Source organism: Chaetodon auriga, chromosome 5 (genome assembly GCF_051107435.1).
Source record: "Chaetodon auriga isolate fChaAug3 chromosome 5, fChaAug3.hap1, whole genome shotgun sequence".
NCBI classification, from domain to species: domain Eukaryota; kingdom Metazoa; phylum Chordata; class Actinopteri; order Chaetodontiformes; family Chaetodontidae; genus Chaetodon; species Chaetodon auriga.
This window is the reverse complement of record NC_135078.1, coordinates 16,538,844-16,565,576: the sequence shown is the minus strand read 5'-3', so window position 1 is coordinate 16,565,576 and position 26,733 is coordinate 16,538,844. Positions and strand designations below refer to the sequence as shown.

The 26,733-nt window shown below is 42.0% G+C and overlaps 1 protein-coding gene across 5 annotated transcripts in view; it reads right to left on the bottom strand.

Moving 5' to 3' along the window:
* Nucleotides 1-1,192: 1,192 nt before the first annotated feature.
* Nucleotides 1,193-26,733, bottom strand: part of sh2b3 (SH2B adaptor protein 3) — a 49,863-nt gene continuing 24,322 nt past the window's right edge. For all 5 annotated transcript variants that reach the window (XM_076731534.1, XM_076731535.1, XM_076731536.1 and 2 more), the window contains exons 3-8: nucleotides 10,893-10,994; nucleotides 10,559-10,647; nucleotides 6,766-6,857; nucleotides 6,198-6,412; nucleotides 5,656-5,833; nucleotides 1,193-5,379 (exon numbers count right to left, since the gene is read on the bottom strand). In XM_076731534.1, coding sequence (XP_076587649.1) covers nucleotides 5,015-5,379; nucleotides 5,656-5,833; nucleotides 6,198-6,412; nucleotides 6,766-6,857; nucleotides 10,559-10,647; nucleotides 10,893-10,994 — 1,041 coding nt within the window. In that variant the 3' untranslated portion in view covers nucleotides 1,193-5,014. The remainder of the gene's footprint in view (nucleotides 5,380-5,655; nucleotides 5,834-6,197; nucleotides 6,413-6,765; nucleotides 6,858-10,558; nucleotides 10,648-10,892; nucleotides 10,995-26,733) is intronic.

Here is a 26,733-nt window from a genome sequence, read left to right as displayed (position 1 = left end):
TTATGCTTAAATAGTGGTTGTGTGGCAAAATAAACTTTGCTAAAAAGGCACTTAAACCACGTTTTCCGCGAGCTTTTGGCTGCGTCTCACCGCACTCATCATCCACTTATGGCGCCAAGATCACGTGATGACACCTGAGCCAACTCAATTGGCTGAAGACCGTCGCCGTTGATGTTGAAAAAAGGTACGGTGCCATCAAAATGAAGTATGTGATGAAGTATGATGCCGGTAGAGTGACAGTCAGGGGGAATCCCTGTTTAGCTGTACAAAATACGAAATAGTCCTGCACATGACACCCTGTGGCCCACAGGACACTGCAGCGCGGTGTTTTTACACTTCGGTTTTTGTACGACTGAAACAAAGGAGATACATCGTGTTGATCAGGCAGCTTCAGAAGTCTTTGTCGACTGATTGCGTTACCTTCAGACAGAGCCAGCAAGCCGTCTCAAGTCTTTACGTGAAGCTAAGCTAACTGTTAGCTGTAGCTACCTTTCTAGTCCTTATGCTAAATGAAGCAAGATTAGCTGGCTTTTAGTTTAGTTAGCTTCCTAATTTTAATGCGAGGCTAAGATAACTGTTAGCTGTAGCTACCTTTCTAGTCCTTGTGCGAAATGAAGCAAGATTAGCTGGCTCTTAGTTTAGCTAGCTTCCTAATTTTAATGTGAGGCTAAGATAACTGTTAGCTGTAGCTACCTTTCTAGTCCTTATGCTAAATGAAGCAAGATTAGCTGGCTGTTAGTTTAGCTAGCTTCCTAATTTTAATGCGAGGCTAAGATAACTTAGTTGTAGCTACCTTTCTAGTCCTTATGTCAAATGAAGATAGGATTAACTGGCTGTTAGCTTTGCTATCTTTCAATCTTAATGCGAGGCTAAGCTAACTGTCAGTTGTAGCTCCCTTTCTAGTTCTTATGCTAAGTGAAGCTAAAATGAACCGGTTGTTAGCTTAGCTAACATTCTAATCTTAATGCGAGGCTGAAATGACTGGCTTACAGCTTTAGCTAGCATCATATTTAACCTAGGAGTAGCACAGCTCATGCATGTGACTCAGAAATTCAACAGATACCTGTATCTCAGCTTGGGATGCTGTCCTTTAACTTTCCAGTGGTGGCCTACATTTCTTTTGCATAGCATAGACAAAATAATCACAGACTGAACATGCAAGGGTTTTTTTTTTTGTTTTTTTTTTGGTTAGGTTTATTTTACAAAAAGTCAAATATACAGTTGATATATATTTAATATAATTTAGATGCTTATTACTGATAGGGATGCAAACACAATGACAGATTTTAGAAGCAATGGTGGTTTTCATTGGCTGTTGAAGGGATGTTGGGTTGATCTGGAATGTTTACAGTGCTAAGTTAACAAACAATGAACAGTATCGAGAACACATTACATTCATCAACTGGACATTTTATAACAAACAAACAGGGGAGACTAAAGGTGATGCTGGAGCAGATGTTAAGCATTGAAGACACCTGAGGTACATGGGGACTTTATTAAGCGTTAACTCAGTTCTAGCAGACAAATTTGAGTGAACCATGAAACAAAAGGCATAAAACAAAAGAAAAAAGTGGTAGCCCTGGTTTTAAATAAAGCATTTTTTTCTGGGAACTTTGGCATTTGTTTAACATTTTTTCTTCAGTCTACTAGCAGGTGCAAACATCGAGTTCTCAATTAATTCATCCATCTAGAAGCCCCCCCCCCCCCATACATAGAAAGGTGTGAAGCACTGTGCATCTCTCAGATATTGCACGACACAAGTTGTGCACCACATCACACCCTGAGCTTTTGAAAAGGGGAAAAGCAACAGTAGCTTTCTGGCAAAGGCACAGTGATTCTCCCTATGGAAAAACATAAACAAGTTAAAAACCAGCAAAGAGAGGGCACTGATAGTCAAAATAGTTTTTGTTACCGTTGCTGTCTTTTAGCAGAAATGAAACACAGAGATGACGAGGGATTTGTTTAGACTTGGGCACATTAAGGCAGGAAGACCAACCGTACTTTTGCCAAAAACATCCTTGTTTTTGTTCCCCTTATAAACACTTAAAAGATGTCAGTCTTGATTGAGGCATTCATGCATTTCTCTACTGCAATGATAAAGAGGGCAGACAGACCGGATCAAGTTGAAACCATACATGAAGCATAGGCTTACTGAAGGTAAATCTTAATCAACTGCTAAAGTTAGTGTTAAAGCAAGGTTAGAAGACAAACAGACACACCCCAGCACACTATTCCCCAAAGGCATCCCGCTGCTAATGCAAGTGAAGCTTCAGTTATTGAAACTAAATTACAGAAAGTTGGACATTTCATCTTTGGTGTGTGCCAAAACTACTGATTTTTGGATAATGACTGGTCACTGCTGATGAGATATTTGGTGTTTTCTGTAAGGAAAGACGAGCCTTGCAAGTCGGACCGTAACTGAAACAAATCTGGTGTGACCACAGGCTGATCAAGACGGAAACACAATAAGGTTTGGATGGCTTTGCGATACAAATCAGCTCTTCAGATGCTTCTAATGAAAGTGAGACCCAGTGGTGGACAATATGAAACACCACCAACAAACCAGTTGTTTTGCTTACTTTGGTAAAGGCTTCATTTTTGGATGTATTCCTTTATACGACCTCCAATACAAATGTCATATCTGCTACTGACAATACAATTTCCACCTGAGTTGAGCGATGTACATCTGTTCGTGCAGCTTTAAACTGGTGGTTTAAGTCTTTAAAGGTGTGAAGACAAACTCAGAAGGCACCTCAAATTATTGATTGGTCATAAAATCCAGTTAAAGGGCACAGAAATGTGAAGCTCGACGGCAAAGACCAGATTACTGGTGTGTTAATATCTCATGGCACATCTGGACACTTTCAAAGCAAACCAAACCTCTCAGTTAAACATGGAAGTTCTACTAAAAAATGGAATATACTGTAAAAATAGATTATTTTCACAGTCCTACCTTGGTTTTTCTATTAGCTGGTGTGGTGAAGTTGTACAGAAAATACCATGAAAAATATTTAATGCTGAGTGTAAAAAGTCGGACATGATGCTACTCCCAGAATCAATGCCTAAGAAGCTGTAAGAAAATAAATGCTAATATCTACAGAGGCACTTCTGTCTTTCAGGAGCTGCATCGCATCACCGTCTACATTTGGGAGCCCTTTAAAGGTTTAATGCCAGATTATCAAACCACGACAAAAACTGATTTGAAAAAGGTTTTGCATGTTTTAAACCTGGATTGAAGTTTCCAGCGCTGACCCTCACGTTTGTTGAGAATCCACACACAGACACACTGAGGCAAATCATTTCAGGATGTGTCGAATACCGGACTCAGATTCAATTCTTCTTTGTTTTGGTCTGTACACAGAGTGTTTCCTCCTCTCACGCTCTTTGGAGTGAAGCCTTTAACTCAAGTTTATGTTTCTCTCGGGCACCTATTTCTGCCTTTGGTGTACCACGTCTCATTTTGGTGACACAGAATACTTTTTAAGCCACAAAGTCAGTGAAAATGGAGTGGAATTAGTATAATTAGCAGTCAAACTTGTGAAATGAAAAATGTATGCATATTCATATATTCAGGGACTTTTTAATGAGGGAGGATTAAGTGCCATTTTAAGGATTATACTTTTCTCCTGCAAAAACCATGTGAGACACACATTAGACAGTTTTTATGTGTCTTAGTAATGTGTTGAGTACGTGTGGAAAACGTATTATGCCACAAAATACATTTTATGTATATTGGATTGTGTTGCCATCAGGACAAAACATGGAAATTTCCATCCTCTTTCTGTTCATGGCTGCAGGATGGCAAAAATATCTAAAATACTGTGACTCTTATCACTCTGTTTTCTTCGATTTTGTGGCAGAAATTATCTCTGTAACACTTTGTGCTCACGTGAAAGTCAACTTTGTGCACGTAACGCCTTTGGTTTGAAATGTAACATGTGACACTACAAAGACACTTTTGGAAAGTCTAGCAGTGAGTTTCAGACTCGGGGGCGAGCGCAGCACCAGACCGAGGTCAGCACAATCACGCTGACGGACTACGCTTTCAGTCATCTCAAATACGCCATGAACAGACACATCCAGACACACACGCCACAAACGGCAACAAGTCCCCACTGCTTTTGTGCTGATTAAAGCTGATCTAGAATCATTTCTGTGGTTCTCTGTATTTGCCTCAGTGAAGGTTTGACGGAGGTGGAAGCTCATCAGCTTCCCTGCTCACTTTAACAAAGTTTTCCCCTTTTTATTTTTTTTTTTGTATTTTTCTACAAAAGAATCTGTGTATAGAAAAAATACACATTGTTTCCACAGTGCACTAAAAGCATTGTGCACTTAAATATATAATTAAGCGGAAGAGGAGGAATATCTGACAGAGTGTAGACACTCCAAAACAGAGTGCCTTTTCGTTTGTGTTTGTATAAAAAGGTGGGAGTGTGCTCCACATGAATCTCGTGTGTGAGGATTAAAATGTCTTTTAAATATTTTAGAGGAGCACTTGATTTAACCAACTTCACAAGCTTTGCCTTCCCATTAGATCAGGTTAAGTGCCAAAGAAGTTAAATCAAGTGCAGCTCCATGAATTCACGATAACAGAAACATTTCAAACTTTTTTCTTCCCGGGCTCGAGGACAGCTACAGACGTGGCTCTCCCTCTCTAACACAGAACCAATAAAACGATAATAATCATCATGGTCAACACTCTTATAAAATTCCCAAAAATACATTCACTGTGTACACTCGGGGTGGAGGTTGTGAGGGTCTGACACTGGTAAACACACTCCCAGCACAGACATGGTGAGTGTGTATGTGTGTGTGTGAGTATGTTTTGACATACACACAGCTGCGCATTCAGCAGACAGTCTTGCTCGCTCAAGTTCATGAGTCTGCTATAATCACGTTAGCATCATGCGCTCTCTGAGAGTCACATACCCACATGAAGGTGGGTTGCAGTAATAAAATGTGTCCGTATGATGAGTGATCTGTCGGAGGTGATGGAGGTGTTTGACTCATCAGGTCAGAGCAACATGTACTGGTTGTCTATCGCCCGCTTGCGACCTCGCTCGGGCTCCAGCTCGTAGTCTGAGTCCCGCTGAGGGATGTGGGGGTTGGGGTGGCGCAGCAGGGGTCTCCTCCCCACCGATTCACTCCGGCGCAGAGGAGCGGGGACCGACGGAGGAGGGTCAGGGACAGGGTTGGTGCGAGTGAACGGTTGGTTCCCTGGCTGGGAAACAGTACTTGCACTGGAGGTGGTGCCGGTGCTGGTGGAGCAGCAGGGAGGGGGATGACTGGAGCTGCGAGCCAGGCTGCAGTGAGCCAAGCTGGGCTCAGAGCTCCACCGATGGAGGGAGAAAGGGACGAGAAGAGCGCCTGAGAGCTGACCTGAGGAAAAAAGAGGAAATTAAGAGGTCTGGTGACCACATCAAGCAAAAACTACAACTGCCTTGTTGTTTCTGCTGCACACCTGCTCACACAACGACATGTTATTACTAAAGGATAATTCTCAATCTTGTTTTTTTATTATGTTATTTCTTTTAGAATGTTTTTCACAAGGAAAAACAAGAATTAGAGAAAAGTCAGAAAACACCTAGTGGAGGGGTCTCAACCCCCTGGCTGGGCAAAGAGATATAACTGAGAGATGGAACGGTGGAGTCTCACCCTGTGACGGAGGGCTGGAGCCCGCCACTACGAAGCTGGACAGTGTGACGGCACCGGCGGCTCCACACTCCAGCGGGATGGGGAAGAGGCGGAAGTGACTGAGCATGTCCATAACAGAGGGGAATCGCAGGTGTTGTACCCGGCACTGACCCCACTCTGTTAGAGAGAGGCGCAGGTGCTGCAGAGGCAGAGAGACAGAGGCGTGAGGACAGAAACGCATCACGAAAAGGAAAATTTTCACACTGTTTGAGTCCCAGCCAGAGCTGATTCGTGCCCCCTCCGTTTCTTTACCCCCGTGGTCAGTTTTCACACATTTATGGTCTTTCCCATAAGCTGGTGCTCAGTCATTTATGGAAGCGTTAACCACAATTGTCAGGAAATGAGGTTGGTATCAGTTTGACAAACGCAGGCGAAAAGAAGAACGATGTGGGTTTGGACAAAGCATTCATTCATATAACTATGTTTTTTTTGGTGAACGGATGTAAGCTAAAATGTGTGAAATGAGTGTGAACGAGCCCTCAGTCAGACACTGTGAGACGTACCTTCGCTTTTCCCTGGTAGTTAAACGTGAGGACGTAGTCTCCTCTGCGTGTCTCACTTTGTCGGACCAGAAACACTCCGTGTCCCTCCGGTCCAGAGCTCTGGACCAGGTAGGCTGCCTTAACGCGGGAGATGGGCCCGTGGAACCAGGGGTAGGAGAACAGGAAGTGATCAGTCTTCTGGATAACCTGCTCTGGCAGGGCATGGGTGACGGGGCCTGGACGGATGGACAGAGAAACAAAATAGTTTCATTTAATATTATTTAAATGTAATATTTTCATAAAGGTGGGCGTATCAATATGTTTATATGGGTGATGGATTAAATTACTGCATATAACGTGAAAGGTGTTGCTTCCAGTGACAAACTCAACTAATACTACTTTTAGTTCCAGTTTATTTTCATAGGTTTGGCCGTCGTTTCTGTTGGTTATGATAATGCCAACAGTGTTCCCACACAGCAACATCACTACAACACAGTTCAAGTGGGATAGAAGTAGAGAGTCCACGTGTTGTGAAACAGTTAATCCAGATGCTCTAAACCACTTTATGACCCCTCATTCCACCACTTACTTTGACTCCCCAACTCCAAGCTCGCTCTGTGATTGGCTGGAGCAGAGCTGTCAGCTGGTGAGGGGAGGGGCTCCAGATCCACACTGCCTGACCTGAAGGACAAGAGCAGATTCAGATTACACACTCTTCAACACATGCATGTTAATCTCATTGTGGACCACCTGAGGGGGAAAACAGGTCAATTTCCTGATTATTTCATTTGTGTTTCACCATCTGTTTTAAAAGGAAGCTTCATCTCTGCTTGTGGTGGAAAATCAGAATGTGTTGCTGATTTATTGACGTTAACATGGTACATATCACAAGCACGGGGGAGAGCAACACAGAGAGGTGTGTGTGTGTGTGTGCGTGTGCATGTTGGTGTGGTGAGTCTAGCGAACATGGAGGAAACAGCAGGCTGAAGGAACACAAAGACACCGAGCACAGACAGGAAGTGAGTCCAGTTCACCAGTTCAGATCTCAACTAAGACTTACTGTTCTTCTCTTTCACTGCTCCCACACACACACACACACACACACACACACACACACACAAACACACACACACACACACACACACAAACACAAGACACACAGAGCGTATGTGTGTGTACATACACAGATGAGAACGGGAAGGTTAAAGAGGGAAGCCAGAGCAAATCCTGCAAAAGTGCTGACTTGAGTTTGCAGCGCTCTGAATAACAGGAAGACAAGTCTCCTTTCTCCTCAGCGTTTGTGTGTGTGTGTGTGTGTGTGTGTGTGTGTGTGTGTTCTTCTATCTATGTGAGAATGACTTCATGTTTTACTCTAGCAAAGTGAGGACATTTTGCAGAGTAGATTTGTGTGTACATTTCGGCCAATAAGCATTACTTCAAGTACAAGCTGCAAGCGTTTAGGGCTCAGTATGCTTGAAACAAACTACACCTACCACATCCGACCACATCTAAAGGAAAAAGTGTTTATACTTGTTCAGAACAGCAGACTTTCTGACTTGTCATAATAGGAAAAGCACAGGTGCAACTAAGAGCATTAACGATGGCTCTGTTATGTTCAGGTGTCCCAGTGAGCCGTGACAGTGAGCCAGCATAGACAACACCAGCACCCTGAAACTGAAAACAGCTGAATGGAATTCAGCCATCACTCATTTCATTATTTAGTCATGCACTTTTCATACCGTGACATGTAAAACTCTTTCCTCGAAAGGCATTCGCGGTGTGGCCTTTGGCTGTACACTCACTCCCTGCCCACCTGGAAAATTGCTGTGTAACGTGGTCATGATTGGCCGATTGTTGTTCCAGAAAGTTACAAAATCTGTTGAATGCAGTCCCCCTACTCAAAGGTGTGCATGGGGGCGATGAGTTTCACATGATGTTAGCAGGCATTCAGACCAAAAACAGGGCTGTGTTGGTGGGGGTGTGTAAGGTAGCGATGGGACATTAAATACAATCCAGAGGTCCAGCTGGAGGAACAGATTAATGTGCTTAAAGGCTTATCAGATCAAAAACACTGCCAGACAGTTTGTTATACTCTGATAGGATTTATGACTATTTCATCTTTTGCAACATAAACAGTAGAAATATGGCCTTCACATTACAAAGTGATGCACAAGGACTGTTCGCTTCTATGTATGTGACTGGCCTTGCTGGATGATGTTGAATCTGGTTAAACTTTTCTGCCAGACAGCCCTGAGTTTTTTTTTTTTTTTTTGTTTTTTTTTTGTCAGTGGCCCCTGTACTGGCGCCCCCACTGTGTCAGACTGGCTCCATTCAGATGAATGAGGGGGCTGTGTTTTTTCATGCGGGGTTAAGTTGATCTGAACAAAGCCTTAAACTGTCTGACATGCACATAGCTTGAAGCAGAATTAGTAAAGGTTAACAACGGGTATGTAATAATGTTTATAGTTCAGATATGGAGATACAGGTTTTATAGGTAAGAATAGGAAGCAGTCTATATGTATTTGCATGTATCTGTGTGCAACATTTATGTGCACTCCTGAGTGCCTTGCCTCTCTTCTGCTCCCCTATGCACCAACACTGTGCAACACAAGATATTAGCTTAGAAATGGAGTCCACTAACATCAACAAATGACCAGCACGCACCACAACACAGAGTCCAACACACAGTCCAAAGTCAAATCTAACATTACTGCAAAGCATGTGAGATTTATTATGTTATTTGGCTGGCTAATGTTAGCAAAATACTGTTCTGAGTGCGTAAAGCCAGCTAATTCATGTAGATTTACAGGTAAACTGCAAATGACTTGATCAGGTAACATTGCAAAGCAACCGACGTCAGATCCATGCAGAGTAGCTAGCTAGGTCTCAAAAGTCTGTGTTGGTCGTGCATGCACATACACACACGCACACTCTTAAAACCAAAAATATTAGCGCATGCACTTTAATGAACGCCTCCACATGTTCTGAAATGTTTTGATAAAAATAGAATGTATACGCACAATAATGATACAATACTTATGATGTAGGCAGACAGGTCAGAGGTTTGTGACGCATCTGAATAAACACTGAATTCAAGAGTGAACTCTGACCTCACTTCCACACTTGATGAGTGTTCACTGTACTGCTGACTACCAACGCTGTGTGTGTGTGTGTGTGTGTGTGTGTGTGTGTGTGTATGAATAAGTGCATTCCACACATCTGCAGAAATGAGAAAGGTCCTGAGATTCTCCCGAGTGTCAGACCTCCCCCACACTTCCTTTCACAGAGCAGCACACATGCACGCACACACACACACACACACACACACACACACACACACACACACACACACACACACACAGAAATGTATGCTCTGAAACATGAGGTCAAACTTATAAAAGCTTTTTTGGGTGCAATCTTAACGTCTGCTGATAAAGATACTATACTGTATTCCTCTGTTTTGTATTAAAGTGTTGAGTATCACAACAAATATTACTTCATAGAGAGAAATGCTCCAAATACTAAACTTAGCATGTGCTGCATCTCCTTTTAAGAAACAACCAAACACATAAAACACTGCTGTGGTTATTTAACGAAGGACGGTAGAGAGGTGACAGGAAGTGAAGGGAAAGAGAGGAGGAGTGACACGCAAAATCATACACAGTGAGCATCTACACTTCCTGGACTTCCACACAACTCTGCAAATTTATAGAAAAAGAGTTCAGTTTAATTTTAAACTGCATTTATTGCAGCGCCTCCAAGCCCCAACAGAATACTCTCCACACCAGATGTGTTGCCTCTCAAAGGTTTAGTGTAAATATTAAGTGGGCTGATGAGTTTGATGAATGATTATTTCCAGGAATATTCTAAATATAACAAGGCTCAGGTCCGCTCCAGTCTGTAGAGCCCTCAAGCAGGTATGTTTGCATTTGCAAACACATGCCTCAGCACGAGTAAACATCCAGCATGCCCACAAACACTAAAAACAGCCAGAGTCCAAGTGTTAAATATTTCCACTCAGAATCTCAAGGAAAGAGCAGCAGCATCAGGAGAGATGGATGAGCATGATGCAGGCTCCTGTTACATACACTGTGTGTGTGTGTGTGTGTGTGTGTGTGTGTGTGTGTGTGTGTCTGGAGCCCAGCTGGCTTAGTCAGGTTGAGCTAGATTATTGATTTCATGGCTAAGTTTTGAGTGGGACTCAGATTCAGATGTATTATGCTGAAAAAAACCCTCGATTTATGGCTTGATATGAGTTCAGTCTCTGGTTTGTGCTCAAAATTCTCAAAAGCTGGATCAAATGTGAAAAAGACAATCCAAGTTTGAGTGTAAAACACTGAGCTTTCAGGTAATATAAAGACAGACATCTTTGAGTTTCTCACCTGTTGCTGATACATTCTTTTAGCTCTGTGGTCCAGGAGCTGACCTGCTGGTCGTTTTCCGTCTCAAATATCAGACTACCTCGATTAACCTGCACAGACAAAGATGCTTTTAAATATACATGACAGCCACTTTTCAGCTCAACAGTTGGTGAAATATCCTGTAAGTTCAAACCTAATCTAAATGAAGGCAATTTGGCGAGTGTTGATAAGACGCAATGACTGTCCTGTTTCCTCTTCATGTTGGATTGAGGGTTGAAGATGTAAGCAGAGTGGATGTAAACAACACAACGGGCGGAGTGTGCACACAACAACGGAGCTGAAAACCTGTCCGTACCTTTAAAACAAATGTGTTGAAGTTGTCAGGCATCTCCAGCCGGTTGCAACGACGGACTTCTTGGATATCTGAGCAGTGAGTCGTCAGCTTGGGACTAGAGGCCTGAAACACACAACAAAGACATGCTAACAGTCAGACAGGTCAGACGTCACTGATGAATGGTGACACGCACACAAAAAGAAAGTGAAACAGAGAAAGAAGCAGTGTGCCATGACGATCCTGTTTTCTGATGGTGACTGATATCTAACAGTTTTTTTTTTAGAGCTGGTTTGTGTCGATGAACACTGCCTGAACGCAGGCTCATTACTGGTTATCTGTGAGGGAACCCATCTTGGTGTCAAGAGTTTGGCTGTTCAAGAAATTATTCGAAAAATGGGACCAGCTTTTCTTTCTTCTACGATTTTTGTAATTTGGGTGAATCAACCTTTTATACCTGTAGGTAATCTGTAGTAAACTGCCTCGTTTGGGCCTCTGCTTTCCAAACCAAGCTCGGCTCAAAGTGCTGCAGCAGCCGAACTCACACCAGCTTTGTAGTCATGTTACTCGATGGCCCATTAGTGCAGTAAGGTTTACACATGTTGGGCCTGATGTCCTGAAATAATTAAAAAATATCTCTGCACATGTCTTTTTTTCACATTTATTCAAATATATAGCATTAATTGAGTGGCTTGTACCAGCTGCTGGTTGCAATAAAAAAGCTTAACTGCAGTTGAGAGACTTCTGAGAGAGGCGCGACTACAATATGTCTTCTTTTCGGTTGAACAGTTACGCTACAGATACCACACTAAACCACAGATGTACATGTGTGCAACATGGATGCTGCCTATTTTACTATTCACTGTGTCTTTACATCAAACACATAGGAACCAGATGGTGCACAGAAAGCCTGGAAAGCTGTGCGACTTTGAATGTGTACACTATGTGCATATGTGGAGTCTGTGTGTGTGTGTGTATGTGTGTGTGTGTGTGTGTGTGTGTGTGTGTGAGACTGTGAAACCTCTTTGCTGCACAAACTAAAGCCTCCCTCAGTGAAAGAAAATGCAGTGAATCGCAGGAAGAAGAGCATGATGGGAGCCCTCGTGGCAGAGCTCCAAGGTCGACTCCACCAGGACAAACTGTGTATTTGAGGAACGTTAAATGATATGAGGGGCTTCCTGGTGGCTCTCCTGGTGGCACACAGCATGGCCTCCTGATACTGTGACTTGGAGCCAGGTTTGTGACCTTTTTTTTTTTTTGCAATTCAACCATCAACAAAAACACATCAGCGACCCTGACTTTTATGCACTGATAAAGAAGATGTGCAGATATACTTGTGTAAGAGCTCTCTTTAAAGTCCTGTCCCATGCAGGTAACCCTGAAACCCAGCTGTACAGATGAAGATGCCGTGTGCACGCTACAGACACACGTACTCAACCTAATCATACGTCACTAATAAAGCGATGCAGAGCCTTCGAGCCCCCAGATACAAATGGGCGCTAACAGAGCCACGGGCATAAACACAGAGACCCACACACACGCATGGATGACTCGGTCAGCCATGTGTACAGGCCTGTGGCATCTTGGGTCAGAAGTCACCTCTGAAATGAAGCCTGGGTGACAGCTGATAAAAACACGTGGAGACAAGAGAATCAGCAACTCTTATTGAGGAAAGCTAATGTGTGTGCGTCATGTGTTGGCAATGTGGCTGTGCAGAGACTGACTAACACTGAAACACGCACGTACTGCTAAATCATATTTACACTTTAAAATAGACACTGTGCTTTGACATGTACGCATCTATAAATCCATCTATAAATCTAGTCGTGTAGTACTTTACCCATTCAATACTTATTCCTTTGCATTATTTGTATTTGCTTACAAGCTACAGAACACTTGACTTGTATATTAACACTGCAGCTCTAAATCATACAGGATTTTACACTGTGACCAATTCATTTTGACCTCAAGCTGCAATATCTTTACTTTATCGCAACATAATTAGATGGAGAGAAGATAAATATTATCATCCAGCTCAGAACAGAGTCCATAAAAATGAATATATATAATCTAACGGCAGTTAAAGTCAACTGATCTTTCTCCCAAACAAACACAGCACACAGTGCAAGCTAACAAGCCACAGTTGGATCAGCATCAAACCCTATGGGACAAACATATGCACGAGAACCGAGGGCGGGGGGGGGGGGGGGGGTAGTAGCGTGAGAGAGCAGAAGCAGCAAAAGGAAACAGACGAGACAGTGAAAGACACGGCGTTGGGTGGGAGAGTGGGAGGGATGAAGAGCAGAAGAGAGAGCAGGGAGGACAGATTCCAGGGCTTTGTGCACCGGATGAGTTTGACTCTATGTGACAGTGTGTGAGCCTGAGGAATGTCTATGTTAATCCTACACACACACACACACACACACACACACACACACACACACACACACATCAAAAGAATAGATTAGCCCCCCACTCGACCAATTTCCTCAGCTCGGTAGTGACGTGAATGAACCCCGTAACTCCAGCGCTCTTTGTTTTAACCACAGTGTCTAATATTATCAATAAAAAGCACTGTGACGCAGAGATGAGAGGGATGTGACTCATTTAGAGAGATCACAGTCACTGAATGAGGAACTGACTAAACTTGAGCTAGTGCCAAATTGCTGCCACAGCTGAATTTTACACAAGGATGTTCAAAGAAATGTGTTCCTTCAGATTCAGCTTAAACGTTCAGGTTTTCTCATTAACTGTCCTGCATAGAAAGACAGGGTGAGAAAGATGCAATCAGTGTGAGGATGGAGCGACTTTGTGAACACATGAATGTCCAAAGGATGTTACTGCATGGCAGTACTGACAGACAACTCATCGAGAAAAAAAAATCCACAGATTAATCAGCAATGAAAATCATTTGTCTGCTCCAGCCTTCGGACTTGAAATCTGAAACGTTTGACAGCTCGTAACTTGGAGCCAAACCAGTTCACTTCTATCTGGACAATACTGATTAATTAATATATACGTACACATTTCAGGCCAGAAACTAGAACAAAGAGAAGAAGGATGTGAGTTAAAGCTTCACCATCAGCATTATAACTACACAGGATGTGCGGCAGCTAATGAGTTCTGGTGCCGTGTGTGTGTGTGTGTGTGTGTGTGTGTGTGTGTGTGTGTGTGTGTGTGTGTGTGTGTGCGTGCGTATGTATGAGTTGAGAGTGACTCATTGAGAGGAATTTATTGTGAGAATGTGAATGAGTTTCTGACTAAGAGCATCTTTGAGGAACCATATGTGTCTATGGAGAGGAAAAAAAGAAAGAAGAAGAAGAAGAAGAAAAAAAACAGGCAGCAGATGTTTGACTGGTTGAGCAACAATATAACAGGCCTGATTTCTGTGAATCAACTTCATCAGGGGAGCAAGTTCAAGCTCACAGCCCATTTCCTATTACTGCAAACTGTAGTCTGTAACACTCCCCAGAGAAGACACACACAGAGACACACACACACACACACACACACACAGACACACACATACACACACAGAGACACACACATACACACACAGAGACACACACACACACACACACACACACACACACACACACACACTGAGCAGGCCTTTGCCCTTTTTCTTTCTTCATTTTGTTATCTGCATAAAGCTTCTTCAAGGTTATTTCCTTAAACAAAACCACCATGTAAAATGTGAAACTGTGAGTATGTTCATGTCTAAAAGTGTCTTGAGCACGGGGCGGGACAACGCAAGACGCAAGACGACGACAAGGATGCAAAAGACCACGAAGAGAAACAAAACAACCACAAAGACGTGAAAAAAGGGGGCCAAAAACTAGACACAAAAATATGCAAAATGACTAGAAAGAGCTACAAATAACCACAAACAGAAGCAAAACCTTCTTGTCTCCTCCAGTCTGTGTCCAGGGGCCTGTGCGTGGCTGTAGACCATTCAGAGCTACAAAGCACTTATTCTAATGAGAATATCAACAAATATATTAAGTTGTTTATTTGGCCATTGATAATGTACACTTTATTATTGCCGAGAACGACGGCTTTAAACTTGAGTCACAACACTTACAACTTCCTAAAGCTGGTGTGCAGGTGTGTGAGTGACAGGTTTTTGGAGGGGGTAACAACACTGGACACCTAATCCTCGACCATAGAGCCGGCCAAAAAGAAAAGCTAATGTAACTTCCTCCACATACAAACACATTCAACAGGAGCCTGAGAGGGAAGCAGATAACAAAGACAGATTTGGGCTAAGCCGCAGAGGAGCGAGCATAATGAGTCTGTAAATATACAGTAAAAGCCTTAGGGAAGCTTTTTATTGATGTCTTAAATTACTGCTCCTCTTTGTCACAAACAGCTCACTGTATTGTTTGTCAGCAGACCTCAAGTCGACGGCCTTATAACGCTACTGTTCCTCGCCCTGCAGCTGCGAAAGCACTGAAGTGGCACCACATCTCCGACAAAGGCTACTGCATGCTAATAGCTTCAGAGGATGAATAATAATGCATCCCAGGCAATATTTCACATTTAAGGAAAATTATCCATTATTTACTGCTGACTGAAATCATCAAAAGGCAGGCTTAGTGGTAAAATGCTAATAAAAGCAGCGTGTTTTACAGCTTGTTTAAAGAATTCAGGTTTTATCTGCTACAGTAAATACATGTTACTGTGTGCTGGTGACCTATGTCGACCTGTAACAAAGGACATACAACAAACAGCACAAGCCTCCTTTAATTTCCCCTTTAAGTAGCTCTGAGGTTGGAAACATCTTCTGACGGTATCATATATTTTCCTTATCAGCTTGTTTCTCCATTGAAGCAACATGATGTTCACGCTTCAATAATGAAGACAGTGGTTTTTAGCGGCCACATCATCATTTCAATCAAATGGAAATATATTAGACGTCCTCTTCAGAAACTCTGAAATCTCCCCGGGAATCTAAAATAAACTTCTGTGTGCTCCAACGATACTTGGCTGCACAGCATGACTTTGTATTCAATATCCTGACGGCGGAAAGTGGGATAGAAGAAGTCATTTCATTTATCAAGGTAAAATGTCAAATATTCACTGAGTGCAGCGACTCAAATGAGAGGATTTCCTGCTTTTTTCTTTGCTTCTTTGAATATCTTTGAGTGCTGGACCAAAACAAATTTGAAGGCATCAGCTTGTGTACTTCTCACAATATTTTGACATTTTATACACTACACAAGTACCCAACAATTAATGCAACATTAACAGCATCCAGCCTCATGTACTACTGTTACATGTGGGCTCTTTGAATCACAGATAATCTCCGAAAAATATGAAACTGATGGTGAGCTGTCTCAGTAATATTATGACTTTAGAGCTCTCTTCAGATTGAGTCAACTTTCACTACTACGTTTCAACTTCTCTCTCTGTCTCTCTATCTCACACACACACACACACACACACACACACACACACTCACAGAGACGACTAATATTGTGAATATGAGATGCAGATTTGCAACAGAGACAATATGGCCTACATACCAGTTTGTGAATCCACAACGCCGAGAGGCTTTTTCACTGTGTGTCATCTGAAAATCTGTCGAGTCTTGTCCGTCTCAAATCAGTCTTCTGTTATTTCTGTCCTCGCATTTTTTTTTCCACTTACTTATTCAGCATGGATTGTAGTTAAACTAACACGTGCTACACAGAGGTATTATTTATTGATGAATGTGTACTACACTATGCCTTTTTGACACCAGGTCAGAAACAACAGTTAAAAATGTGCATTTTTTAGGCTAAATGTGGCTCATTTAAATGACTGTTGTTGTGTTGTTGCCAAATGCAAATGTATTGCACATCTTCTGTATCTTTTTCACACGTTGTATACAAATTTTTAAAATTCAAAATAAAGTTTGGTGGCTGCACAGCATCTCTAATGTGAGGATTTGCTGCATTTCTCTGTTTTATATCAACATAAATTGGAGTTTGGATGAACTGTAGTGACATTTTATAGACTAAATCAATTGATTTATCAATTATGGCAATAATCATAAAGTAAAATAAAATAGTTAAGTAATTTATTTTAGTTTCAGCTCTATATTAAGACTCTGAGCTTGTGTGTGCTAATGTCCTAAATCTTGTTCTTAACTTAGATGATTGAGCATTATCCTTTCCAAATAAACAAATAAATCATATGACAAACTACCAGAAACGTTTCAGGCACTGAGGCTTCACACAGGTTTACTGTGCACACACATGCCAGCAGCAGGCGCACACACACACACACACACCGAGGATGAAAGTAGCTCACAAACAAAAACAAACTAGAGACACGGCAACAGATGCAAGCCTGCGACCTCTAACCCACAGTCACAAACACATCTACAGTTCGAGCGCACACACCCACACACACGGGTGACACACAGGATGTTTGGAGTCCAAAACCATCTTCCCAGGGTCCCTCTCTCAAGGCCGTCGCCGTGGCAACTGACTTGACACTCAACATTCCACTACCCCTGCGAGGGTCGCCGTAGCCAATGATGTCTGCGGTGTGTGCACGGGGCGTGCGTGCGCTGGACTGAACTTAGGCTGGTCTCTGGACAGATTTAGGGAAGTGTGTGTGCACAATTATACGAAGCACACACACACACACACACACACACACACACACTCGACGACGTTTTAAAGGCTTACAGTACCACCCATCAGGGCCTCATCAGGCAGGGGAGACCTTGACGGACACATCTGTGTGTGCTTCCCCTGGTTTCAGGTTGAGATCACTGATGCATTTCTTTTCCATGCTGCATACTTAAACTATAAGGCACGTGATGTTCTTTGTTTTTCTCATCATTTCCACTGACAAAGTGCAGGTGGATGCAACAAACTGTTGCACCGGGTGAGCACGGTCAGTGCAGTTTGTATGAGCTCCTCCAACAAACCCATGCAGACACTCACTAACATGCCAAATCTGCAGGTTAAAATGATCCTCAACAAATCCATTACATACTCCAGCCTGAGTAACATTTGCTGAAAACTGCATTATATAAACTTATCTAAAATGGTGCTGAAAGACACAAAAGCATAACTAAAACTACACTTCGGGACACTACAGTGATCTGCAGCAGCTGGCATTGTTTCCACTCGTCTACTCCAGCGCCAGACTCCACCACCTGCTGCTCGTGTCACACAGATAAACACTCTTGAGGTCTTCATCCATAGCTGATGGCACAAAAATAGATTCTCATTCCAGCTCACTCCCGGGTGGCTCAACTTTTCTTCCTGTTCGCAGCAATACTAACCATCTAAAGCCGAGTCAGTGGCAGACATTGGCAGCAAACATTGTCTAAGATCAGAAGTGGAACGTGCAGCTGTAAAGATTGGTCAGTGTTAATCATCACGCATAGAAATCTGCATGATTGGAAAAACATGAATTTTGGTTTTGGAGAAACATATCAGATGTCCTTCTAGAGTAAAGTTAAAAAAAGATTATCAACAGTAATCATGCAGTAAAGTAGACTTTGACTCAGAAAGTCAATCAAAAAACATGATAACTTAAAAAAATGAAGTAAAAGGCCTCACTGGGGGATATTTTACTGCCGTCTCTGGACTACATTTTCTAATTATTCAGATTACTGTTGGCTCCGGCTTACCTCCATGGAGAGCAGCTGTGTTCACATAGTAACACAACGCATGAAAATGGCAACATGTATGAAACTATGAAACATTTTAAGCCAAAAATAATCTTTCATTTTGGGGTCTGGCCAAATCTTTTAAAATACAATCCGACAATATGACAACTCATTTACAGTAAGTTGGCAAACCTGTTAGATCACTGACTGTGAAAAGGTTTTTCGGGTTTAGTTTATGCGTTTTTCGTTCTGAGAAAACATTTTTAAAGCGTCCCCTGCCGAGAGTGACCTTTGAACACACTGGTTTCTCCTACGTGTACATAGGTGGAGTTCAGGCAGCCAGGAGATCACTAGAACTGATCACATTCACAATCAGCTCTATCTGTGGTATCGTGGAGGATGTGGGAAACGCACACGCACACACAATGAGCACAGGTGGTGGGGTTACCAATACTGATAGAGATGAGTGTGTTCTAGGAAACCTGTCAGAAGCTGTCAGAGACGCAGCCTTCAGTGATGAATAAATGTGTCACTTCATTGCGCTGCCCTCCTTGCATACTTCTCAGAAATACTGATATACAAGCCAAACTTGCAGAAGTAAAGACAGCACACTCAAGATTCACAGAACTGACTGCAGTTCCTTGTAAACGAATTAGCTGTGTTTTTTTTTTTTTTTTTTTCTTTAAAAGCACAATTAGCAAGCCTGACAGAGCAGAAAATAGTGGCAACATCTTTGAGAGTTTGTTATTTCCTCTGATGATAACAACCAAACTGTGACAGTAAACTTAAAATTACAAGCTAATAAAACATGAATTATCAGAATTATTAAACACAGGCTAATTCTGAGAAACTTCCTTCCAGGGAGAAATGTTGAGAGTTCAAGTCGTAAAAATAAATTCTAATATGTACGAACACCAATAACATCATCTTAAGTCAGGACAGCGTATGAGGCTGAGCAGAAGTACTTGTTTAGACGACGGCATACCTGCAGCACTATAACATTCCAGCTTTTTAATCATATAAACAACCACAGCGGACACGCAGCTGCCAGTTTTTTTAGGCACCTCGAGCTACAACTAAAAAACCAGTTCTACAATAGGTCCTAACCATTCATGAAGGTTAGAATGCTTTTATGAAACTGCTTTGCAGAGGTCAAAGGTCATTTTGTCGGCTGCAGTCTGAGGTGTTGAATTGTGTTATACAGAGAGGTGTTTCTACTGTTTTGTCCACCCCAGTTATAGTAACGAGGGTAGTCTAAGAAACAGATTTCTAGTCTTTGCTAGGGGTATTGAATAAACTGAGTGTATATGTCTTTCAATAGCTGTTAGTTCAGTGTAAGATTACTCTGCGTTGGTGAATAATAAAAGTCGTTTTCTACGTGCATGTGCTTGAAGAATCAGCTCATGAAAAGAAACTTGCTTTCCCAGCGAACCCTCTTTGACGTCCCCTCATTCTGGATATTTTTTGTCCAGGATTGAAGATTTTCACCACTGAGACTTCTGTCACTACTCAAATATAACAGAGAGGGGGGATGGTCTTTCATCTGCGGTGCTCGCAGCACTGAAAGATGACATTGGAAAAACTCGACGGTAACATCTCTTTCCAGAAAATATGTATCAGTTACTCAAAATAATCCGCAGACCTGACCGAACAGTTTTCGTTGGACGTGCTTTCTGTTGAAAACGTGAACTGTTTTTATTGGGGCTGCTTTCTAGCAAAGAAATAGTCCCAATGAAAACTGCTCACAGCGAGGTCTGTGAACTATCTCGAGTAACAGGCATGTTTTTGAAAAGACATGTTTCTTTGGCAATGAAACGTCTTTTTTTAAATGCTTTAATCACCACAAACGTCACTGCTATCACCCCCATTGCACTGCAGGCTGCTTTGTGAGCCTAAATCTGACTATACGACATGCATGACATAAAATAACCCAATGGTCTGGGTTGTCCCTGACCTGAGTCCCGCTGGGGGCTTCCGGTCTCCCCTCGCATTTCCTGTCACCATCAAATAAAAAGCCCCAAACAAAAAAATCTTACTCTTTGCTTTATATAGAACATATTCATATAGAACACAAGACAAATTCTCCCAAGAAGGACTGAATTGTGTAACACAGAAAACAAGCGCCGATCAGCCGAGCGACAAACAGATCTTAGATTGTGTAATTGTGTGGAGTGGTGAGCCGATCATCAACGCATGCACATGCACATGCACATGCACACACGGGCACTGTTCCACGTGTGCAGCTCAGTTTCCAAGTAAAATGACCACAATCTTGCATAAACATTTTCACGTTCACATGAGAAATGTGTGTCTGTGTAGACATTCGTTAGAGAAGTTAATTGGAAAAAATGAGTGACCGTGCATGTTGTCGTATCATCATTAGAGCAGGCAGTTGTAAAGTGCGCCGTGTATGTCTTCTATTAGCTCGGTAGCATGAAACATGAGCCGAGTGTTAAGCTTAAGAAGAATAAAGTTTCAGAAGTTTGCAGAAAACTCACTGAGCAGTGGATGGAAAATTGCTTGCACATGTGTGCGTGTGTGTGTGTGTGTGTCTGTTTGTGTACGTAAGAGATTTCACACGTATGCTGCTCATCCACGTCTTGGCATGTGTCAGTTATGGGTGTGTGTGTATGCGTGATGGTCAGTTAAGGGTGTGTTGTGTGTCCAGTAACTGTACACATGTGGAAAAGACTAATTATAGCAGTCTTCCTCTGCATGTAGAACCTTTTTTCTTTCCCTCCAGCTGAGTCTTCGCTCTCTTCCTGCTCTGCCTCTTTGCTTTTTGTTGTGAATTTCTTTCTTGCAACTGCATGCAATCCCTCCTCCTTTCACCCCAACATTAATCACTTTAATCACCGTGGAGATCTGACAAAATTCTGTCAAATACGATATTTTTCAGGCAGGCTCCAAAACTGATACTCCATAACAAAATCCTGGCAAATATTTCTTTAAACAAACCTAAACAAACACGTTTTGGCAAAGACGTGTGCTGAGGTAGCAGAGTTCAAAGTTTGAGAACAAACAGAGCTAATAAAGACGACCCGCAGCTTGAACTGCAAACGTCTCTGGAAAGAAAATCCTAATAAATAATATCTATAAAATCCAAAATACAACAGAGAGGGTCAAGCTCAAACAAAGTATGAAAGCTTAAAAGCATGTATGTACTGTGATTTCTGTTTGTTAACATCTATGTCAATAAGGATAGAGTTGAAATCATTGATCTGTCCATTAACTGTTTGGATGTTTGACAGAAAACTAATCAAAATTCGTTTTTAGTCATTTTTCAAGCAAAAATGCAAAAAACTAAAATCTGTAGTTCCAGCAAGTGAGAGGATTTGCTTGTTGTAAATTAAGTATCTTTGGGTTTTGGACTTTCAGCTATTTAAAGTCAGTTTTTGAATCAATAATGAAAATATACCCATATCCCAATAGTGCTTAATGATACCTGATAATATTGGCCAGCTGATACAGTGCACTGATCCATCTCCAGAAAGGCATGAAAATAAAAATCTGCTGTGATTGATTTTTTCAAACTACAAAAACCGACACATGGACATGCCCAGGGGTTGGGAAAGAAAAACTTTCTCTTGCCTTCCTTTCCCTTCTGCCCCTGTGCCACCCCATTGTCTCTGAATAAACCTTACTGTGCAGTTTTGCCCATTATGACTACAGTTCCTGGTACCACAGAGTCAGAACCAGGTTTATATAGGGAAGGAGATCGAGCCATGATAACATTTTCCACACAAGAGGCAAAGCCAAGTGGGACTTGCCAGGGCCAGAGCAAACTCTAAATGTTTATAACACAGGATCAAAAGGCACAGTTTGCTTAGTGAGAAGCTGCAGCCCAATTGACAAATCATCTCCGTTGGCAGCAGGATTTAAAAAAAAAAAGAAAAAAAAAAAGAAAAGAGTCCTTTTTTCAGAGGAAACTGAGAGGCACAGATAATGAATAAATGTTAGCTATGTTTGGCCCTGTAATGGAAACCAGTCTAAAGACTTGCCCAGAGAGAATCAGGGGAAGGGGCTTAGCAGGGTTGGAGATGTGACTCAGAATAACGCTGCGTAGAATTGAGTGGAAAAGCGCAGAGAGAGGAGAAAAAATAAAGTGCAGCACAGAGAAAGTACAGAAATGTCTTCTTACAGCTTTTTGAAGAGCACATAGAATGAAGCTGGACACCTTTTCCACAGTTACACTGGTTAAAATATGATGGAAAAAACAAGCAAGCTATAAAGCCTACTGTTATTCATTAATGACATGAGGGACACAACTTGATTGATTATTTTTGTTATTATTTTCTAGACCAAGAAACAATGAAACAACCAGCACCTTTAGAATTTCAGAAAACCCGCACTGTCACATTTGAAAAACCAGAAAATATTTGGCATTTTTGCTTGAAAAATAAAATAATTTATCGATTCAATCGACATAGTGGCAACAAATTTTCTTTGTCAATTGACTAATTGATCAACTGACATCAAAGCACATTCATTCATCGACATTTATATAACATCATAATATAATGAATCAATAAATGTGACCTGGACTGATGAAAAATAATCTTATGATAGAATACCTCCAGAATACCAGAGGTCTGATGGAACAGCCTCCTGCAACACAACTACCATTCTGACAGGTGTTTCTATTATTTTGTCCACCCCATTTATATCAGTGAGGGTTCAAAAACACCAAAAACTACATCCTCCAAAAAGGCCATGCAGCTGACACACCTCTGGAAAAACACTTTCATTAGAACCTTCATAAGGTTTTACTGCAGACCTGATGCATCAGACTGAACTACTCTTAGCTTTACTTACTTAACTTCAACTGGCACCTAAGTGTAGATACCATTTTGTTTACCTATTGAGAGTCTTACAATGGAAAAACCTCATGCGAGCACAGTCAAGCATATTTTTTTAATAGAGGCAGACGTTGGGCTATGTGTGCCACAGGTGTTTACATGACTACAGACACCTTTTCATAATGTAAATAAAAAACAAAGCGTCTCATTCTTTACCTTATTGCAATTATGCTTCCTCAAACAATGACATAATGGTGCTTAGTAACATAATAGTGTTTGCAGGTGTGTGTGTGTGTGTGTGTGTGTGTGTGTGTGTGTGTGTGTGTGTGTGTGTGCGTGCGTGCGTGTGTGTGTGCATGGGGACTGTGGAGGCCAAGAGAAAACTGCTGGGTGAGGGCGCTGCACAGCTTTGCTTTGGGGGCTTTCCACATGCTACTCAGCAAGGTCATGTGCACTGGCACTGTGGTTGTAGGTTACACACTTACACACACACACACACACACACACACACACACACACACACACACGCAATAAATATTTAATATTATTAATCATCAAAGGGAAACCATGTATTGATGAATGCAAACAGAGTATTCGTTGATGCATCTGGAGACGCACACGCAGACAACATGACAACACCTTCTGCAGAAAAAGGCAGAACTAGAAAGAGACAGAGCAAGAGATCTGACAAGAATCTTGACCACATGACTCTAACCACTCTACTTCCTTTAGATGTTTCTATAGATTTTTGTCACACTGAAACACACACAAGCACACACACACACGCAAAAAAAACAAAAACACAACCCTCCTCCCACACTCAGGCATTTTCGGCAGTGAGAGAGAAGTTTTCCACGCTGCATGAGATGAAAGTTTCTGTCTCCTTTAGACTTCATCCAAACAATTCTAAACAAAAGCTGATGTGAAAAGCTGCCTCCTGCTCTAAACTGTATCCTCTGTGAGCTTTGTTGCTCACCACATCTTAGCACAAGTCCCCCTGCTCTTCAGTCAATTTTCTTTTTTGTTATTAGCGAGCATTTAGCCCCGACTGGCACCCCGATTTTGCGGAAATGTGTGTAAAATAATGTACAGAAATATTTCCAGCTAATGTAATGGTCCAGCTGTAGGAAACATGGCACCTTTCATCCATCCAGCTTATCCCCATCTAGTTGCAGAGGCAGCAAGGTATACAAGATACCTCTGCATGTTCCTTCTCAGCTCTTCCTGGGGGATCTTGGGAGTTTCAGGGCCAAGTGGGATCTGACTTCCCTCCAGCATATTCTGGATCTGCCCCTGGGTCTCCTACTAGGACTCGCATGGATTATCCCCACAGGGAAGCATCCAGGAGACATCCAAATCAGATGAACCACCTCAATTTTACTCTGACCTCTTTCCATCCCCTGCAAAGGAGGCTAATTTCTACAATATGAACTCACTGCTACACTTATCTGCTTGTCAGTTTCCTGCTCCATCTGACCCTTAACCATGAACATGACCGAAGACATTCAAACTCAGTTGGGACAGCAACTCACTCCAAGCTCAAAAGGAGGAAATTCTGGCATCATTAGTTGAGATTTAGAGGGGTTGATCCCAGCCAATCACTGCTTCACACTCATCTAAATATCTCTCGGGATTGCCACAGTCTTGATTAAGCCAGTATAAACGACATAATTGGCAAAAAGCAAATGGGCAATCTTGAATTGAGCAAACTGTATACTCTCTCTGTCTCAGTTAGGTCTTGAAATTATGTCTGTTAATATCTGAAAAACAGAATTTGTGACAAGCCAAAACCTCGGCAGCGCTGAAGGCTTACCAAGAACACGCTTGACTTATTGCTGAGAAAACAGACACAGATCTCACTCCGGTCATTCAAGGAAAGACACCTACAAAGCATACATTGAACAGCCAAACACCCACGGTCCCATCGTGTATCCTTGCAGGGCTGCAGAGCAGGTCCACTGCTCCACACCAAAAACAATGTCAGCATTGCTCCTCCTGAAATCTGAGTTCTGACCACAAGCCTGGGCCTCCTCTCGGGCATGAACTTGAAAGGTCAAACAGAGTTGCACCCTCATAATTAGTGCCCTAATCTCTAAAAATGGGAACCAGCACCAGTTTCTGCAAGTCCAAAGGCACTGCCCCTAAACCCAACAACACCAAAGAGGCCTGTCAATGAAGACAGTCCAACAATGTCCAGAGCTTTCATCTCATCCAACCACACCCAACCTCCAAGAGATGAGCAAAGCTTCCCCACCAAGTCCTCTGACAGCCTCATCCACACAGGACGTGTCAGCTCAGTTCCTATATGCCCAGTCAAGATCAGTAGTTCTCTCCTGCTGAGAACAGCGTGGGCAAGCCCCCGGTTCATGTAAACATATTCACCGAGCTGGATCTGGTGTATAAACTTGCGGATTCTGCCCACAACATGAGGTTTACAATCACAAATCTCTTCATGAATCATATTACAGCTCGTATTATAGCACAGGACATAACACCAATAATTAAGACAAGAAACCCGTGAGACAAAGAAGAAGGGTCAGAGACGTCTCAGGTTTGTCTACTTAAACGCACTGTAGTTGACAGAAGTTGAAGAATATCATTTAGTGATCCACTGTATGTAGTCCACAACATCTGAGAAGTGGCAGTTCTTTGAAGCCTTTGGTTATATTTACACCAAGCGCTTTCCTTGGAAATTTGTGGTTTTAACTTGGTAGGACCTCTTTATGACTCACTGTATTCCTGACAAGAGTCATTACTGCTGACTTTAGCTAAACACTGGTTTTGTACTCAGTCTTAATCCTTCAAGCCCACTTTCATGTAAGTGTGGCATGTGAGGACTTTTAATTAAGAAGCAAAATGCTAAATTATATACAAAGAAAGCCTGAATGTAGCCAGAAACTATATGAACAATGGCCAGAGTCCAAACCACTACCAAACAAACAAAAAGCTTAATCATCTATGAGGAGCGCTCATATTTTCCACAACAGTATTTTTAATCACAACGTAAAAACAGGCTAATGACACATTTTGGTGAAATATCTTCCATTTCATTGTGGTTACAGAAACTAGCATGAACACCGTTTTTTAGAAACCTAACCTCGCTCTGAAAAGACTGAGATGCTTTGCACATATGTTGATATGATCACCAAGACCATGTACACAAGTAGTGCTGTAGAGGACAAACTGAGAGACTGAGACTGTTTGTTTGTTTTACTTAAAACACATAATTAAATCTTAAATCAAACACCTTTTTTGACAGGTTGCATTTAGGTGGTGTTTGTGCTAGTGCTAAAACAAAATTAGTCGACAAAGCAAGAAAAAATGCAAAGAATTCGCTTGTTTCTGCCAAGAATTTGGTGCTTTTCTCTGCTTGACATCATTGCAATGAACATCGTTGTGTTTTGGATCATTGGCTGGACATAATAAGCATTATGACAGGTCACATTGGGTT